Source organism: Ambystoma mexicanum, chromosome 2q (assembly GCF_040938575.1).
Source record: "Ambystoma mexicanum isolate Mex_15411 chromosome 2q, UKY_AmexF1_1, whole genome shotgun sequence".
Lineage (NCBI taxonomy): Eukaryota > Metazoa > Chordata > Amphibia > Caudata > Ambystomatidae > Ambystoma > Ambystoma mexicanum.
The window spans coordinates 608,370,696-608,390,523 of NC_090924.1; the positions used below are offsets into that span (position 1 = coordinate 608,370,696).

The 19,828-nt window shown below is 48.4% G+C and overlaps 1 protein-coding gene across 1 annotated transcript in view; it reads left to right on the forward strand.

The window, feature by feature from the left end:
* The first annotated feature begins 1,160 nt into the window (after positions 1–1,160).
* Positions 1,161–19,828, forward strand: part of LOC138568785 (presequence protease, mitochondrial-like) — a 161,222-nt gene continuing 142,554 nt past the window's right edge. Inside the window, exons 1-4 of the mRNA XM_069646561.1 lie at positions 1,161–1,186; positions 16,181–16,332; positions 16,662–16,776; positions 16,926–17,022. Of these exons, the coding sequence (XP_069502662.1) occupies positions 1,161–1,186; positions 16,181–16,332; positions 16,662–16,776; positions 16,926–17,022 (390 nt within the window). The remainder of the gene's footprint in view (positions 1,187–16,180; positions 16,333–16,661; positions 16,777–16,925; positions 17,023–19,828) is intronic.

Here is a 19,828-nt window from a genome sequence, read left to right on the forward strand (position 1 = left end):
CGTGCGAGGCGGAGAATTTGGTTGCGGTCTCTGAAGCTCAAAACCTTGGCAATGATGGGCCTCGGAAAGTCACCAGGTTTAGGCGGCGGTGACAGTGCCCTATGGTCCCTCTCAATGGTGAAGAAGGGAGACATGTCTGGATTGCCCAATAGGTCCTTCAAGAGATCCTCGACCGCCAATTCCAGTCGACCCTTCAGCGCATTTTCAGGGACACCAACGATGCGTATGTTTCTACGCGACCTAGATTCGAGGTCATCGCATTTGGCCTTGACCGCCTTCATATCTGAGACCAGAGTGGACACAGTGCTCTGGAGTGTAGATATATTATCTTCATTGGTTCCAATCCTGTTTTCAGCCTCCGTGATTCGAACCCCCTGCTGATCCAGTTTGGCTCTGAGCGATGCTAAATTGGCATTAATGTCATCAAGCTTTTCGTGGAAGGCTGCAAAGTTTCTAGCCATGGATTCCATTATCGCTGTGAGGTCAGTGGCAGGTGCCTCGGCGCAAGGCGGGTCTTCAGCTGGATCGCTTGATGTGTGGGCCGAGTCAGACCTCGGGGTGGCTTTAGCGAATTTGTCCATGGCCCCGGTTTTATTGGTATTCCTTGATCTGTTAGACATCGTAAATAATGTAGTGGGGGCCCTGAGTGGCCAGAGTGGAGACCTGAGTAAGGGCGTTGAGGCAGGAGGCCACAGGGTGTGGAGGTGCAGGAGAGGCCCCTCTGCAAGTCCCGCAGTCAAAGGTCGGTGGGCCAGCCCGCCGATCCGAATCGCCCGGACAAATCCTGGCAGAGGCGGCAGGAGCTGTAGCGTCAGGGAAGTATAAAGTAGCTGCAGGGATATTGCGACCCAACCGCCCTAGAGGATGAGGAGGGTGTCCAGAACAGACCCCGAGTAAGCACCACAGGAAGAACGAACAGCAGGATTGTGGGCATTAGTGCACAGGCGAATATTGCATGGGGCAGTGAAGGCGATGACCAGTAAAGACGAAAAGCTGTGCCATAGTAGTAGTGTTGGGCTGGCAGGTGGTGAGCGTCGCAGCAGGGCCCCCCCCGCTCAGGGCGGGCACACTGGATATTGTGCAGGTGTGGGCCACGGCATCAATCTAGGGTCCATTAAGCCTGGAGCAAGGCGGCAGCGGGGCAATCCGGGTCCGCCGGGATGCGGGACAGCCACAGCGCCGCAGGGTATGGGCCCAGAGACCAGTCAATGCGGCACGGGAGCCAGCCGGGGCTGCGCAGCGCGGGGGAGAGGCCCAGGCCGGGGATGGCCTGCAGTAGAAATGGGGTCAATGCAGCTCCGGCGCGCAGCAGCCCCAGCAGCCCCTCACCTTAGATACAGCCCACGAGGATCCAGTCAGGGAATGGGCGCAGCTCCTCCGGTTTTCGGGCGCTGCTAGAGGCAGGTCCGGTCTCGGCAGCAGTGCAGGGGGACGAGCCGGAGTGGGAAGATGCAGGCCGCAGCCCAGGCTGCAAATGCCAGGCCAGCGGGAGCCAAGCCAAGCGACAGGCGCAGCTCCTCCAGGAGGGACGCACCGCCCGGGTGCCGAGCAGCGCGGGCGAGGGGCGGACCAGGGCCCCCCCCGATATCGGGCTCTCCGGCCGGCAAGACCGGTCACATCAAGGCCAGAGGACCCCGGCAGCAGCACGGGGAAACAGTCCAGGTCGGGCCGGTGCAGGGCGCGGCCCAAGTTGCGGATGCCGGTTCAGCGAAGGGTGCAGCCCAGCCCACGGCGCTCCCAGCGCGGACCGCAGGGCACCCGCGATACGCGCCACAGTAGGCAGACCAGTGGAGGGATGCGACAGGGGAGGCAGTAGTGGGGCGGCGCGAGCCGAGAAAAATGTCACGTTGGGCCGCCGAGCGCCACGGCAGCCTCGAGGATCCTGCTCACGGAGATCTCCGCCTCCCAGGGTCCGATCCGAGCCAGGATCGCGGCGACACGTAGCCCCAGTTATGGGGAGTACAGGGGATCGACCAGATAGGCACAAAGATACTTCAGCCCGCAGATGTCCTCGGATGAAGAGCGGCTTTGCACGGAGCTAAACAGCTAGGCAGCCATCTTGACGGCTGCTCAACAGCGCCCCCCCTTGTGCTTTTCAGACTCATTTGTCTGAAGGTGAATGTCTTCAGATCTTGTGAGTCACGATGCAACGGGATTGAGAAAAATGCATTTTTCAAGTCAATCACTGTGAAATATTTTGCCTCAACGGGTAGATTACATAGAATTGTAGCCGGGTCAGGGACTAAAGGGAACTCGGCCTCAACAATATCATTTATTGGGCGTAAATATGCCTTGCTCCATCATAGCTGAAATTGTCTTCAAAAATCCCTTCATCTTCCTCTCTGGACATGGGATATTGTGCTTTGGGTAAAATTGCTCCTGGTTTTAGCTTGATTCTTACTTCCCCAACCCCTTTCAAGAGGCCTACGTCATAGGGTCCTGTAGTCCACACTGAGACAGGCACCTGGGCCATGTCGTCATCAAAATATTCAGGACAGATTTGTGCCAACATCATTCTCTGAGGTACTTCTCTTTTGATCATTTTTACCCAGAAGGTGAGACTCACTTCCACCGTTGTCTCTCCCATATCTGCTTGCTCTTCAAACAGATCGTCATCGGTGACATCAGTCAATTGATATCTTCTTCAATGGCAATTACTGCGCATCATTGCTGGCCTTCGTCGTCATAACCGTCAATCAAGGCCACCCTCCCTTGTATTGCAGCTGTGTGTATCATCAAGGGAAATACTTGTACGCTTTCCTCATGCATCGGTATTCTTGGCCTGAATAAGAATTCATCAGGAGTTCTCATGATTCTGTCTGCAAGGCCTGGCAATCCTGCCATAAGCACACGCATACCATATGCAAATATTTCTGGCTCTAATGGAATAGCCCTCATGGCTGTGTGCCCTCCGTATGCTCTAATTATCTCGCATACATTTGAATAGTGCATGTCTGGAGTTGAACATAATATGCCCTCCTATGAGAACGAGATTGTCATGTTTAACTTTGTCATTAAATCTCTACCCAAAAGGTTTACTGGTGTCTGACGTGAATATAGTAAAGGCACATTCATTTCACATTCTCCTATAGAGACTGGAAGTGCATTTGTGAAGGGAAATTGACTCGTAGCTCCTGTAAAACTGAGTATTTATGGCCTCGCCGGACAAGGAAAACTTGCCTTCATGTATGCACGAGCGTGTTGCACCCCTACAACTAGGAAGGAATATTCTTTATCCCCTATAATGACATCCACCCTAGGTTCCTTGTGAGGGTCTGGTGTCGATGATAGGATAGAACACATCAGGGTTCCCAGTGAGCTGTCCTAGGCCATATACAAATCTGGCCCACTGTGTGCTGGTGGATTTCCCCCATTCCCATTGTTATTTCCCACTCTAGGGTTTGTGGTCTGCCCTGTGCCCATTGTCTGTGACAGTTGGATTGGTGCCTGTTTGGATTGTCCTTGTGGAAAATTCCCCATATTCTGAGGTTGCACGCCTTGTTGTGCTCCTGGCGCTTGTTGCACTGTGTGATTTTGTGCAACACCCTGCTGTAAAACTGCAGGTGGATTTGCCACGCCTGCTCCTGTCCCTTTGCCGTTCTATATCATGCCTTGGTTTCTGCATGTGCACGCTAAGTGCCCTGCCATTCCACACAACCAACATACTGGCGGTGGTCAGATCTTTTGCCCATTTGACATATCTTGATTGCCATTTTGCATATTCTGGAAACCTCCTTGGTAATTCTGAAAGCCTCCCTGTTTACTCTGCCATCCTCTTACTCTAAATCCTCTTCCCCATGGGTAAAACCCTGTATTGCCCTGATTATTCTGCTGTGGATTAGCTACCTGCTGCATGCTTGATTCACCTGCGCTAGTTATCATGGCTCCTTCAAGAGCATACTTTGACAATTTCTTCTGCACCAATTCGCTTCCTCACCCTTTCGAGCAGCTTCCTTTTTGAGATTCTTTTCTTGCAGTAATCTGCAATAGTGTGCAATGGTCAGCTGTACTTCTGCCCAAGGTTTGGCCTCAATTCCTACCAATTTCTTGAGCTGTTTCTGTACCGGCTCTGGCAGCCCTTGCACAATATATGGTAGAACACAGGTATAGATTTCGTCCAAGATTCATGAGTCTCGAGCACCTATGCATCTTGAAAATTCTGTATATAAATTATCGCATCCTCTGACTTTCTTTTTTCGTGTCATTATAGCTCCCATATCAGAAGTGTCTGGATACAGTACTCGTAGCGCTTTCCATACTGCGGCTCTGCCTGTGCCTACACATCGTCTGCTCTCTCTCACCAAGTATGGCGATTAGGAGACCTTTTGTTGTCCCCTATGGCTAACGTGTTTCCACCTGTCATTTTTTCTAACTCTCTATCCACTTTCCGGCTCCCGGTGTCAACATTGGAAGCTTATTTTTCAAGTTTTTTTCTCTCCATGTGTGGCCATGGAATATATTGTGGTCTTAGCCGTCTCACTCTTCTCTCATTGTTCTCCTGTCTATTGCGGGGGTAATATTCCTGCATCACCGCCTGCCTGGCAATGTCCTGAGCCTGTCTATATAGGGCGGTGAAGACACCCCCCTCTGGCCGTGAGATACTTCTTCATGTCGGTCAGACTGCGTGGCTGACTGATGCCCTCGGTTTAGATTAGCTAGTGTCTGACCATCTTAATCCTTTTTCCCTTGGTGGATTGGGGGGCGGGGGAGTCTTTAGCTCCGTCTCTCTTCCTCGTTTTCCTTGCGCTCCTCCCTTTGAGTCGGACATTGTCTGTGCCCAACTAGTGCCACTTCTCGTGTCTTCTTTGTTCCTACTTATTTCTAGTCTATCCAGGGATAGGTCTCTATTCCAACTACTTCGGGAGACGTCACAGTGTCGTACAGCTAAGTGCTCTCCAGGCGTTCCTCTTCCTCCTCCCCTTCATCATATAGTCTATCAATCGTTTCTCCGATGCTTCTGGTATCAAAGTCATCTTCCATATTTGCCCTAGACGTGCCTGTTACTGAATCGTACGCAGGAAAGAATTCTTCGATGTCTTCCCAGTCTACTACTGGATCTGTTTTTTTCAACCGCTCTCCCCAGATATTCAAGGTCGCATGCTCTGTCTTCGCTTACATTCTACATCGTCATCAAATTCTTTGCGTTTCCTCGCCTCTTCTGACTCTATCTTCCTTTTTCTTTTCATTTCTACGTTCATCTGCCCTTCGAATTTCCTCATCTCTTCGTCTTTCTTTTCTCACGTATCCTTTGCTCTTCCTCTGACCTTTGCTGCTCCTGTCTGTCTTGATCATTGGCTACTCTTGGTTTGCGATTGAGCTGTCTTTCTTGCTCTTCACGATATAGCTTTTCTCGCCTTTGTCTGTCTTTTTCTTATTCTTTCGTCTCTCTTAACTCCTCTTTCCCCTTTCTCTGTACATCATCTAACCTCTCCTTTTGTTTCACGTCATCAATCCCTTTACCAACAATTTTCAGTTAAATGTGCCCTCCCATCCATTGGTTATTTGCGAATGCTATCGCATCAGTTCTGTCTTCGTTTACTTTCCATCTTTTTCCTTCTCTCTCTTTGTCGAGAGATGCACTTGTCTGTGCCTGATCCTTTCTTTCGTCATCGCGTCTCCCCTTGTCCCGTGGGATTATGGAGGTAATATCCTTGTCTTTCCCTTGATTTTCGTCACTACTTTGCGTAGGTGACTCATGTGCGGGGTTGCTATACCCCGTGGCTGCTTTAAGTTCTCTCAGTGGGTATAATCCGTCGTCTTTACTTTCTGCAACTTTTGTTTCGGAAGGGGCGGGCGGTGCAGTAGGTGTCTCACCCCCCTCTGTGCATATGTTAAGTATCCAATCTATTGGCGGCACCTCTCCCTTCTCTTGTTCATACATCTTCCAAAGTTCTAAAATAGCTAGGCGTTTGTCTAACTCTTAGCCCGTATATGTGGCATGCAATATGTCATCATATGTTGCAAGACAGCTTTAGATAAGGACCCACCTTGTGGCCATGGCATAAACATCTTGTGGCCGGTCCCCTTAACCCACTCTGTACTGTGTTTCTTTAGCTTGGGTGCGTGTTTTGGCAACTGCTTGCATAAGTGTCAATGGTGTTATGTCCTTCATGCTCAAATCTGTTCCCTTTCCTCTTATATAACACTTGTCAACACTTGTGATGTCATCTTTGATGTCCTGGGTGTTAGTCTTAGCAGTGCACGGTGGTGACGCGAGCTATGGTTGCTTAGCTTAACATAACTGGCGAATTTCAAGGGTTTTTCGGTTTTACTTGGAAACATAACGTCCCTTTAACAAAGTTTTTTCATTGAATTTCATAGGTTTTTATTAGTGCAACTTAACCATAACGTCCCTGTAACACTTTTATTTTATTTACTGAATTTTATAGGTTTTTATTAGTGCAACGTCACCATAACATCCTTTACAATAGATGAAGACCACTAGCATCTTAGGTCCTCAAAGTGGGAACCCCGGGTGGTAAAAAAAAAAAAAAAAGATTTTCCTTCCTACACCGGGACGCCGTGTAGGAAGTAAAATCTTTTACCAAGATGGCCACCCTGGAAAGGGAAGGCGGGGTGTATAAAGAGAACACAACAGGGCATGAGCGGGGGGTGGGGGGGAACAGGGGAGACAAATGGGCATGAGCGGGGGGTGAGAGGGAACAGGGCACAAACGGGGCAGGGGGTGGGGGGAAAGGAAGGAAACACGGGGCATGAGCGGGGGTGGGGGGAACACGAGGGAGACACGGGGCATGAGCGGGGGGTGGGGAAGAACACGAGGGAGACATGGGGCATGAGCTGGGGGTGGGGGAAACGGGGCACACTCGGGGCATGAGCGGGGGGTGGGGGGAACAGGGCACACACGGGGCATGAGCGGGGGGGTGGGGGGAACAGAGCACACGGGGCATGAGCAGGGGGTGGGGGAATAGGGCACACGGGGCATGAGCGGGGGTGGGGGGGAAAGGAGAGAGACAAGGGGCATGAGCGGGGGGTGGGGGCAACAGGAGACACACGGGGCATGAGTAGGGTGTGGGGGGAACACGAAGGAGACACACGGGGCAGGAGCGGGGGGTGGGGGCAACAGGAGACACACGGGGCATGAGCGGGGGTGACGGGGGACAAGGGAGAAGCGGGGGTTGAGGGGGTACACAAGGGAGAAACGGGGCATGAGCGGGGGGTGGGGGGAACATGAGAGAGACACGGGGCACGAGCGCGGGGTGGGGGGAACACGAGGGAGACACGGGGCATGAGCGGTGGTGGGGGAACAGGGCACACACACACGCGTGTGTGGGGGGAAAGGAGAGAGACACAGGGCATGAGTGGGAGGGGGTGGGGGGTAACAAGAGGGAAACACGGGGCATGAGCGGGGGTTGGGGTAACACAAGGGAGACACAGGGCATGACCGGGGGATGGGGGGGCAACAGGAGACACGGGGCATGAGCAGGGGGTGGGGGTACATGAGGGAAACACGGGGCATGAGCGGGTGGTGGGGGGGAACAGGGGAGACACGGGGCATGAGCGGGGGGTGGGAGGGACAGGGGAGAGACACGGGGCATGAGCGGGGGTGGGGGGAACAGGGGAGACACGGGGCATGAGCGGAGGGGTGGGGGGTAACACAAGGGAGACACGGGCATGAGCAGGGGGTGGGGGGAAGGAGGGGGACACGGGGCATGAGCGGCGGTGGGGGGAACAGTAGGGAGACACGGGGCATGAGCGGGGTTGGAGGAAAGGGGAGAGACACATGGGGGATGAGTGGGGGGAACAGTAGGGAGACACGGGGCATTAACCGGGGTGGGGGGAACGGCAGGGAGACGTGGGGCATACACGGGCGGAACGAGTTAGAATATAGTTAGAAGTGAAGATATATAGATAGATAGATAGATAGATAGATAGATAGATAGATAGATAGATAGATATAGATATATATATATATATATATATAGATAGATGTATCTTCTTTACTTCTAACTATATTTTGTTTTCCCACCTCCCTCCGTTACCTTTTTCCTTTACTTGTTCTAAGGCATGCACTTTTGCCAAAACATTCAATCTTTTTTACTCACTGTTCTCATATTTCTTCTCGGGATCACTGCCTTCGTTACCGCCTTGTTTGGCTTTTCACCCGCTCAGCTGGCTGTAGGAATGGGAAGGGATGTGTGGAGAACACTGGTCCCTTCAGACCCTAGTCTGCAGTATTTTGTTACACTACCACTGTCTACGGGGAGCTTCAGTCTACTCGGCCGAATGGCAAAGGACTCGTGATATTGCTGAAGACCTAGAGTTACTTTGTTGACGGTCAATGGGTGTCTTATTCTAATCAATAATCGGTAATCGCTAACCATCCTCTGCTACCAAGTGTACTCCGGAGACCCCCGGCTGGCCTATTAGAGCAGAGGTTTGCTATGCAGTACTTTAAAACGATATAGCTGCGCCCTTGAGATGGATGGGGGTGCAGATTTATCACTCCAACACCAATCAATAAGGACAACTCAATGGTTTGGCAAAGGGAGTCCGTTTAATGACGAGCACAAAAAACGGGGAGTCATGGACATCAGCAGTGATGCAATCGTCCTTCTCGCTTCAACGCCAACAAACTTCATACAAGTTCTAACATTTATACTCAAAACTCCTCATAATTGACGTGTAACACTCAAGTTAACATACAATTCTATTGGTTAGGAAAAGGTAACTTTTTAATATAGGTGCTCTATCTGTATATGGTAACTGAGTGAGGGGATTGGGTAAAACACTGTCAGGTGGGCATCTAAGCCCTTCCTTCATAATAATTACTGCAGACGTCACTAAAAGTACGACGTCCCATTGGTTCTACTAACTATAGGACCCTAGATTATTTGGTCCATTTTGATTGGGTTGGCACCAACCCCATGCATACATTTCCACTTTGCTTATCAGCACGCAGAATGGTCAGCCAGGTGCGGGGTGAAGTTACCCAGCCTTCCTCCAATTAAGGTTACAATCAATCATCGCTTCAGCAACTATGTGTCAATTATTTCACTTTGGTTGGCCTCGAAACTGCCTGGGCGGATGCCAAGCGTAGGTGTGTACCTGTGTTTCTCCTTGATCGGCTTGTCACGTGCTGCCTGCACCGTGAATTGGTCTAGTTTCTCTCAATTTCTGTATTTGATTCTTATTCAGCTTGCCACCTGCCTACGCCTCCTTATCTTGACCTTTCGGAGACAGGATATTCTGTTCTTAAGTTTAAATTATGTTTTAGCTACTGTTCATTCCTTTTATTGGTATGACCTTGGCTCTCCTGGCACGAGTTCCATCTGCCGAGTTTCGATTCAGCCGTCTCTTCTTGTTTTGCTGGAATATGAATCTTGTCTTGTTTGGCCTCTAGTAACCCGAGTTGATTCTGCTTTGTTTGCAAAGTGGAATTACACTTGTGCTTTGTTTTGAGGTAGATTATGTATGGTGCTTGCCGCACTATTCCGCTACTTAGCAAGCCTCACTGTTTTCATAGCTTTCTTGCGGTTCCAAGCATATTTACAGGTGTTAGCTGGTTGAATATCTTCATCCTGTTTACAACTTATTTCTCTTACATTTGGACATCTTTTCTCTTAGGTTCTCTATATCCTTACTCATGAGGTTTCGTCTCTGTGTGTCATTCTGGGGTCGTCATTTCTTCTATCTGTGAGTCTGTCCGGGGCCTCGCAACGTCGCCATTCGTCTTCCATTAAGGCCTTATTAGTTTCTTCCGGGACAGTGCTGAGGCAATCTTCATTTCATCTCATTTGCTGGTAGGGTTTTCTTAATGGATACCTTACTGTCCATGGTTTTCTGGGTATTGGGACTTCAACATGTGTTTCTACCTGAGTCTTTGTCGAGGCAGGGAAGGACTGGTTGGTTATCCCTCTTTAAGGATGTCTGCAGTCCGGGGGCTGTAGCAGTACCCGTTCCTGAATAGGATTGGCTGAGTTGCCACTGATGAAATGTTGTGCAGTGATTCTGCGGTCCGGACCAGTGCCTTTGGGCCGCAGAATCGCCACACAATATCCTTAAAGAGCGATCACCAACCACTCCTTCCCTTCCTTGACAAAAACTCTGTTCGAAACACGTGTTGGCTTTCTCACATGCAACTAGCACACTCTGTGCCAGGACAATGGTTACCTTCAACCACAAATAAAATTCAAGATGTTGAACACAACTATGGTGTCCTTGACATCCTTCTACTAGCAACAGCAACCAAGCTCGTTAACAATTTCCAGCGCCACTATAAACGAGGTTTGCTTATCCACCAGCATTCCTTTAAAATGCATAAACTGCTGACAGTTTAAATGGCATACAAATCAAACAGTAATGTGTTTCAGCATCAGACATGGGAAGGAAGACAAGTTAGGTTAAACAATGGCAGAATGCTTCTCTTGCTACTAAGACACAGTTCCGTGTGAGGACCCCCTTCCCCCATCTATGCACCCTGTAAATAGAGTATTTGCAAGCCCAGTCCATTAATATTTAAGATCATTTTGTTTCCTGCTAAAATGTTCTACTACCCCTATGTATCAGAGTTTAGCAGATTTCTTTCGGTGGTTCATCGACGGGTCTTTCGTGGGTGAACTCCCTTTTAAAGCAGGAGCCACGTGTCGTCAAGATTCCTACGAAGAAATGAGAACACTGTTGTTGGGGGGTGGGGAGCAGCTTCAACCTTTGCGGTGCTAGTCGACAATTGGTCGTGGACGTCCTTTGAAGATGAGGTGTGCGGTGCACCTCGATGACAACAGTTTGTTGCCGCACAGCAGATCAATGAAGAACATAGGTCCAGCAAGAGCGTCGGGTCATCAGCGTCGACAATCGGCACTAAACCATGGCTGGCTTTTGGATCTTTTTCAGCGTCTTTGTGGACATCGGCTGGTGGGAAACCCACTGGCGAATACTCCTCAGTCTTCAACGACCTTGACTTTCTCCAGCATGACAAAGCAATCGATGGTGATGGCAAGGGAGTCCTTCTTTCAAATGTTCTTTGGCAATTGAGCGTTGCGGCTTCAGTTGACTAGGTCACAGCGGTCCTCCGAACCTTGGTCGACGGTGATGGTTGTTGAATGCCTCGACGTCCTGGTGCTTTACTTCAGTGTTTTCTCAGCGGACCCAGTCTCTGGTCGACCGCTGTTTGGGATTGACTTCCAGGGTGCCTTGATGACGATCAGCTTCTGCACGATGTTCCCTTGTAGCTTGAGGAGAGGTCTCCTAAACAGGTCCTCTCTTGATAAGTCCTGGACAGACATAGCAGCTTTCAGATGGGCAAAGGAAAGTAGCAGCAATTCTTTTTCCAGCGGCCTTGAAGGATAAGCAGCTTCAAGTTTCAACTTCAGCTTCTGATGTTCTACTACCCCTATGTATCAGAGTTTAGCAGATTTCTTTCGATGGTTCATCGACAGGTCTTTCGTGGGTGAACTCCCTTTTAAAGCAGGAGCCACGTGTCGTCGAGATTCCTACGAAGAAATGAGAACACTGTTGTTGGGGGGTGGGGAGCAGCTTCAACCTTTGCGGTGCTAGTCGACAATTGGTCGTGGACGTCCTTTGAAGATGAGGTGTGCGGTGCACCTCGATGACAACAGTTTGTTGCCGCACAGCAGATCAATGAAGAACATAGGTCCAGCAAGAGCGTCGGGTCATCAGCGTCGACAATCGGCACTAAACCATGGCTGGCTTTTGGATCTTTTTCAGCGTCTTTGTGGACATCGGCTGGTGGGAAACCCACTGGCGGATACTCCTCAGTCTTCAACGACCTTGACTATCTCCAGCATGACAAAGCAGTCGATGGTGATGGCAAGGGAGTCCTTCTTTCAAATGTTCTTTGGCAATTGAGCGTTGCGGCTTCAGTTGACTAGGTCACAGCGGTCCTCCGAACCTTGGTCGACGGTGATGGTTGTTGAATGCCTCGACGTCCTGGTGCTTTACTTCAGTGTTTCTCAGCGGACCCAGTCTCTGGTCGACCGCTGTTTGGGATTGACTTCCAGGGCACCTTGATGACGATCAGCTTCTGCACGATGTTCACTTGTAGCTTGAGGAGAGGTCTCCTAAACTGGTCCTCTCTTGATAAGTCCTGGACAGACATAGCAGCTTTCAGATGGGCAAAGGAAAGTAGCAGCAATTCTTTTTCCAGCGGCCTTGAAGGATAAGCAGCTTCAAGTTTCAACTTCAGCTTCTGAACAATTCTGGTAAGTGAGAGGTCCCCAGATAGTGTTCTGTCTCTCATTCACACTGCTAAGCCAAGCTCAGGCAGCCAATCATTCAGAAGGGCATTCATGCAGGCAGGCAGTCAATCAGGCTCACGGTGCATTTAGGCCATTCTCTTCCACCCTGAACAAGGAATTTGGATTGGGACAAGCACCCAGCCTTTCAGCACACCACACTGCATTTATGTTAGTTTCGGGTAGGGCTGTCTCATTCTTTGTGTCACACACAGATACCAGACACCCATACCTTGAAGTGCATGTTGGTCACACACTCCTTTCACCATGTCCCACCCCAAGGGTATACCCGCAACATACAGTCACTGGGAAGGCTCCATCCATTCCGGCCTGGCCTTCCCCACAATACCATGTATGGAACTTCCACCCAAAAGCCAGTCAGGGAGCCAGTTGGGGGGTGGGGGGGTGGGGAGAGGCCGAGTCGGGGCTTCCCAGGACTTTGCGAAAACGAGGGAATCGGTGATAGAAACCAAGAGGCCACAGGGGCCATCTTGTCTCCCATCAGGAATCAACTGATTCCTATGGCAGGGTCTGGGTATGCCAAAATGGAGGATACACAGAGCATGTCAAATTCAGCATGGAGCTGCCAACAGCCCATACTCTGCTCTGCGGACCACACACAGGTGCCCAAAAACATAAACTAGGAGTACAGGGTTGTACCCCCCCACCCATGGGTGTCATAAGGGTATCCCAAGGGTCTGTTCACCACAACCAAAAAAGGAAGAGCTGCACTGCCTGGAGTCCCACATGGACTCCTGTGCAGAAAACAACACACATGATAAAAGGAGTACAAGACAAGGACATGGAGGCCCTGTCCCTCCAATGTATTTCCACCATCACGGGAGTAATCCAAAGGTATGGTTTAACAAATGAGGGAGGAGCTAAATAAAGCAGCAAAACGTCCTCCAGGGTGGATAGAGAATGTATCCTGCCAAATAATATTTTAATTGACCAGTAATGCGTTCAACACTGAAGGACCAGACGTGTCCTGAAACAATGTTTCAGAGTTCCACACTAGTTCTGGTGCATGCCGAGACAGAAGATCGTGACAGTCGGTGGCATAAAATAAATCAGGGAAGGTGCGTTGAACAGAAAACAATTTAGACAATCAATCGACCGGGCAACCGAACCTGCACTTAACAGCAGCATAGCCTTAAAGCTCATAGGTAGAATAGTATTGGCGGGTGTGAGCTGCAGCAGCTTACTGCAGAAAAAATTATTTTGTGAAAACTCATGTGATGGATCCACAGAAGGCACCCGTCCGAGACAGACTGGCCCAACTTTGGCACAACTTCGGCGCTCAAGGACTGTATTTGCTGCGCTTGTCTGCTGACCTTCCTATGGCAAAGCTGCCCAAATACACACCTGGTATTGCCGGGAACCAGGCCAATCGGAGGGCTGCCGGCAAGTAGGCAGGGAAGAAAGACCACAGTGAGGAAAGTGCATGTAAGAAATAAAAATAGCCATGGTACGAGACGCAGGGGCTTCAGACAGAGAGGCCAGGCAACCTCCAGGCCGGATAACGTCCACAAGGAAGTGAAATGGGAATAATTAAAATAAGTAAAACTAAAAATGAAAGATAAACTATGATTGGCATATATGAATGCAAGTAAGCATAACAAAATGGAGACAGTCAGCCTCCTTGGGCACGGAGGAGCCCGTAGCCCTGAAAGGAAAAACATTGGATAGAAATAAATCAACTTAAAACAAACTAAACAAATGAGCGGAAGGAATGCTGTAGAACAGCCGTACCCTCTGGGTATCCAGCACATTGTCATTATGTTTTTGATATCTGCAGTTCCATTTAAATCTCAGGGAGTACTTTTTCATCAGTTGGCTCATAGTTATTACTTTGTAGTTAGTAGTTCACATCATCTAATGCTTCACTATATGTATCAATATTTTCCATTGGCTGCCATTGTTATTTGCAGCCTACTGATTGTTTGCGGGCAATGTCAGTGGAGGATTAGTGCTTAGCATTGTAAATTTGTGTTGCTCCAGACTGCATTGTTCTGTCCTGACTAGGCGCTGCAGTTATGTTCTGTGTTCATAAATATGAATACGGGGTGCAGTATATTATTTCTTCAAGCCATCAGAATATATTTAGGTTCTTATCACAACAGGTTCACGTGCGGGGAGGCTCCAGAAATGCTTCTGCTAATCAGCGCTCTAATTCGTTTAACGCCCTTGGGAACCGTAGTTCAAGTTGGTGTAGAGTTATAGTGTTGAATGGTGCGTGGGTGCACCGGGTATGTGTGCAGCTGGTGTAGTTGTTGGATGATAGCTGCTTTCTAGCGATAGGTGTGGTGCTGAAGGTATCAGTTGGATGTGTGCAGTCAGGTGGGTGGACACACAGACTGGGTTCTTGGCTGCGTTAGGCCTATGGAACGCCTATGTGAGCAGCTAGGCCGGAATGTGCTCAGCTAGCTGCGTTTTATTAGGATGTTGAGGTGTTCATGGGGTCATATTCGTAATTGAAAAACTAAGCCGAATTATCAGGGGTATAGCTGTGTTCTAGTTGAATGATGGTGTATAGTGGAGAGTAAGCATAGTGGTGTGATAGGTGGTTATCTGTAGAAGCGCCTCAGACTTTGGATCAGGCACGTGAACAGGGCGGTGGGGACATGCATAGCGGCATATGGATATATAGCAACACGTCTCGATATAGGTTTATATGGGGACACAGGTATTTATGGGGGTATAGTGACAGAGGTTGATACAGGGGTATATAGGGGGGAACAGATATATGGGGGGATACACATACATGACAACACATGAGAACAGGTGTACAGCGATACGTGTGGTACATCCACTCCGTCCGTTTCATCCTCTTCATCCGTTTTATCTACTCTATCGGTTCTGTGTCCATTCTACCCATTTCACGTCCGCTCTGCCCGTTCCATCCACTCTACCCGTTTCATCCACACTATCCACTGCGTCATTCCGTATACTCCAGCCATCTGTCCACCCCATCCGTCTCATCCAACCCATCCACGTCCTCTGTCCGTTCCATCATATCATATCCTATCCTGCGGGTAGGATCAGAGGTTTTGAACACCAGGAAGAATAGTCTCATTGTGTGCTGGGGGATTCAGGCACATCTTTAAGGTGGTCATTGGTATTCTGAGCATGTAGAGCCAGGTATGTACTTTGGGTCACTCTGCATGGTCTCGGTTGGTATTGCTGGATGGTATTGTTTGAATCTTGTCTGCATATTGTAAATTAATTTCTCTGGGGTTTGTAAATGAGTCACTCTTATTCGATATTTCAACAACCACATAGATGAGTAAATCACCCGCATTCTGTAGATAACCGATGAGAAAGGGTTGTGAGGCATGGCAAAAATGTTTCCTGATGATTTCTATCAAATCAAAGGGCATTTTGGGAACATAACATGTATATCAAAGCTGTCCACGATAGTGATTCAATCATGACGCCCTTCTGAGCATGTAATGTACAGCAGGAACTCTGCTAAGTTCATTTGACACAACACTCACACTAACAATAAAATGTCTGCAAACCACAAATCCCACATACTCATTTAAGAAGCGTTCAGATATGCATGCAAGGCTTTGGCTGTTCTGCTTGACTTGAGGACATTGTCTCATTTCACTAAATACCCCCTCGCTTACCACAAGTTGTTTGAAAAACCGTGCACTGGAGAAATCACACGGGCTGCATATGGGTGACAGAGGGAGCCTTATCGGCACCTTTTGCACCCTCCTGCACCGCCCAACCCAGCATGCAGGTTTTGGAGACTGCTGAGGCTCTGCACTGGCTAGCCTTGCCCACTCAAAGCCTTACTAATACCTCTGGGGTAGTGAAGTACTTTAGCTGTAGAATGTCTAAACCCGCCTTATTTTGTTTGCTCAATGTAATGTAGGTGAATCAAAGCCTATATTCCTCCTGCAAGACATCTCCAGTATTCTCTTGCTCGCTTGTTTCATCAAAACCTTGTCTTCTTGCAGTGTACAGTTTCGCACAACGCCATTGGACAACACTGGGGTCCCACATATTCTTGAGCACACAGTTCTCTGTGGTTCCGAAAAGTATCCCTGCAGAGATCCTTTCTTTAAGATGCTGAACCGATCGCTGTCAACATTTATGAATGCTTTTACAGGTGAGAATTAGATCACTGTTAAGATGTGGTTTTGGTTGGTGGTGTCCTTTTATGCGATCTTGTTCTGGATGCAAGACACTGGAACATTGATCACACTAGTTTAGTTTTCTCTGCATCTGGACGCCTGAAATATAATCAGGTTTTTCCATTTTTTTTTAAAATAAATTATTTTGTTAGATGTTTTGGGGGAATTTAATTCAATTGTCAAAGTACAGTTTTGTATCTTCTTGATATCGAAGTAACTTATTTTAGATCTTCGCATCACATAGTTAAGTTGTGAGCACTGAACGTTATTTGAAAATTAATGGATTCTGTTATTCTTAACACAGCATCAGACTTTACGCTCTACCCATTCTCAACTCAAAATCCAAAGGATTTCCATAATCTTCTGTCTGTTTATCTGGATGCTGTGTTCTTCCCCTGCTTGCGAGAGCTAGATTTCTGGTAAGGGTTTTTCCTCTATTTGCAACACTTTTTTGATGGTATCCATTGCCTATTGTTGCAGTGCTTTGAAGCGGGGAATCTGTCATTAAGCACTACATTAAAAACGTGATATTGTTGTTCTATTATAATGATCCAAGTACTTGTTCTAGGCAAGAAGGATGGAGATTGGAGCATGATAACCCAAAGGATCCTAATTCACCATTGGTCTTCAAAGGAGTGGTCTTCAATGAAATGAAAGGGGCTTTTGTAAGTAATGTTTTCATGCGTTTGTGTACGTTAGGTTCTGCTTTTAAAGTTCATGACCTAAATGATTCACCATTCTAGTACTTTGTGGACTGTGTAAGGGTGCAGAAGTAAGACTCTGACAACGAAGGGGCCATGGTATTGGCTATGAACTATTTTTATTTGAAGGTGAAAAGGGGGGTGGGGGGAGAACTCACCCCAACTCTGAGGGGTTCCCTGCCTCAACGGAAATAGCTAGTGTCAATGTCCAAAGTAAAAGTCCCAATGTTCAGTGTCTAAATCCTAACTCTGCTCCTCACACACTAAGCTAACTAAACCCGAAAAGAGGTCTTCTTGGTCCAGAGGAATGAATTCCTTCCCCTGGACAAAAGCCAGTTCTTGTCTTGATATGGTTGTCGTCTTAGGATTACAGCCGGTTGGCTGTTGATGTGTCCTGCTTTCCCCAGCCTTCCTCAGGCTTATATGTCAGTGTTTTTGGGGTCCCAGACCCTGGTGGGCAGCTCTGGCTTCTTCTTGGCAGCTGCTGCATTGCAGAAGAACAGACTGTATACTTCCCAAGCTGTAATGGGTCCTCGACACTTGGATACAGACCTGGTTCCCTCTCAACAAGTACTGCGATTAAGAAGCAATGCCTGTATGGACTCTCCAGGTTGTAATGGGCCATACACTGGTTCACTAGCCTGCCAAGAACTGTGTGGACCTCCCACTACCTTCCAGTTCTCCTGATTTGGGGTCAAATCCCAGACCCGCAATTGCGACTTTATTCTTCCCTGCTAGGGACTTGGTTCACTCTCCTGCCAAGCCTTGGTACAAGTATATGTATGATTTGGAGGTGAGTCCCAGACTTGCAATTCAGGCTTATCTCCCACTGTTGGGGTCCTAGACCCTCCTTTCATGACTTTGCGACCACCTCCTTGAGATCTCAGAGCCCTTGTGGCCCGCTTGCCACATGTTATGGCTTACACGAGTGCTGACTTCCTTGAGGCATCTTGGCCTGTTGCAGTACTCTGGTAACTTTCTGAAGCATCCTTCTTCCTGCGGCTGCTCTGCTGGCTTCTTCTTGTCGGTCTTCTGATCTCTGTGATGCCTGGAGTCTTGGTCTGCTCGCAGGCCATGTGGTCCTTTCGTCCTGGACCAGCCCCGGACTCTTTCTTTCCTTTCGGCATCCTGATCAGCACCCACTTGCACGTCAGGCTCGTCCTTGTTCTTGCGGTTCCTCCAGGGAGGGCTTGACTTTCTTTCAAGTCCTTAATTGGTTTTTATTTTGCTTGGCCAATCACTGTTTGTGAACTACTAGACTGCTAAACATGGTTCCACTGCTTACTTGGTATTGCTCTGCCTTCCGTCCTCGTCTTGGTATTAAGTGAGTGTTGAATTTGCAGCTCTCTCATACTCCTCGTCTCAGTACCCTCTATTTGAATTGCCTTAGCAAAGTACATAGGGTAGGTGCGAACAGGAACGAGGAGAGCAAGGAAAGGTGTTCCAGTGTCATGTATTAGGTGGTACTACTGCGTTTTCCCATTGTGGTCGTCGCTGGTCCCAAGTGGGTTTCCCCTCTCATGAGATCCACCCACTGAGTACCACCCCCAGATGGACTGTTGGGTAGCGGCCTCACCACCCTGGCCTCATGGGAAGGGGCTTCCCCTTCAGAAGCAGTGACATCATTATGGGATTTGAAACAACTGAGAAAGATGCAACAATCCAAACGTATTATTTTGCAGCAATGCTAAATCTAGGAAACTACAAAATGGATTGTCTGTAAAATATTGATTATTCAAATCAGGCTTTGTAGGTCCTTCAATGTCTTTACTTGGTCCAAAACAATGTATTTGATTTTTTCAAAAACTCTTCTTGTGGAACAACACAGTTCACCATTCCCTCCTTTAATTAAACGGCTTAATTCCTGAAGTACCTTTCGGAGAACTGTATGATAATCTCAGGCAAAAGTAGGGGCCTTTTGATATATTTATAATGCGCTTAATACCCAGAGGTTTCTAACCGCGGTCCCGGGGATCGAACCTGTGGTGCTCTGTGTCGTCTTGCTGCTCTGTGTCGTCTTGCTTCCAAGGCGAGCATGTTGCCCCTGAGCTACCCTCCCGAGACCAAGGATTATTATATTGAAAGCATTGTTCTTCTGATCCCTAGCCAATATCTGTATAAATTTACTCAGCCAACCTAAATCCAATGAGTCCACCCATTACGAGAGAAGTTAAAAAAAAGAACCTAGGTATCTAACTACTTTTAGAAGGGAATATAATGCACTGAACCTTGTTCATCTTCATGGATTCGACTCTTCTTGGGTCCTGCTCATTCTTGTTACATCGGTCTACTCATCAATGAACAATGGCTTTGTATCAAGGTGGGCATAACTGAAATGGTGGTATTGAAGGGATACCAGCGGCTACAGCAGACCAAGCTAAGCTTCTCTGGAAGATCCCGGTTATCTGGATCAGCACCCAATAATCACCCAGATAATACAAAGAAAAGAGCATAGAGCGAATTGTTACTGCATATTGGAAGGAACAAGGAATTTGGAGAGGTTAAGGGAACTGCAGCAACATGTAATAGGCAGTGAATGTGACTGGGATATTCTATTATGGTGCAGCGCCAAGTCAATTATATCAACATTGATATAGTTCTCTCTTTAAGAAAATAAAAGGATAAACTGGGATCGGACTAGCCAACTTCTTAAAGATCGAATCATGTTTGGGGTGAGGAGGAAGTGTGGAGATGGATGATCCAGATATGAGAAGGAACTGGCAAAGAAAGGGAAAGCTGCTTTTCCTATGGGTTCACCAGTTTAATCGAT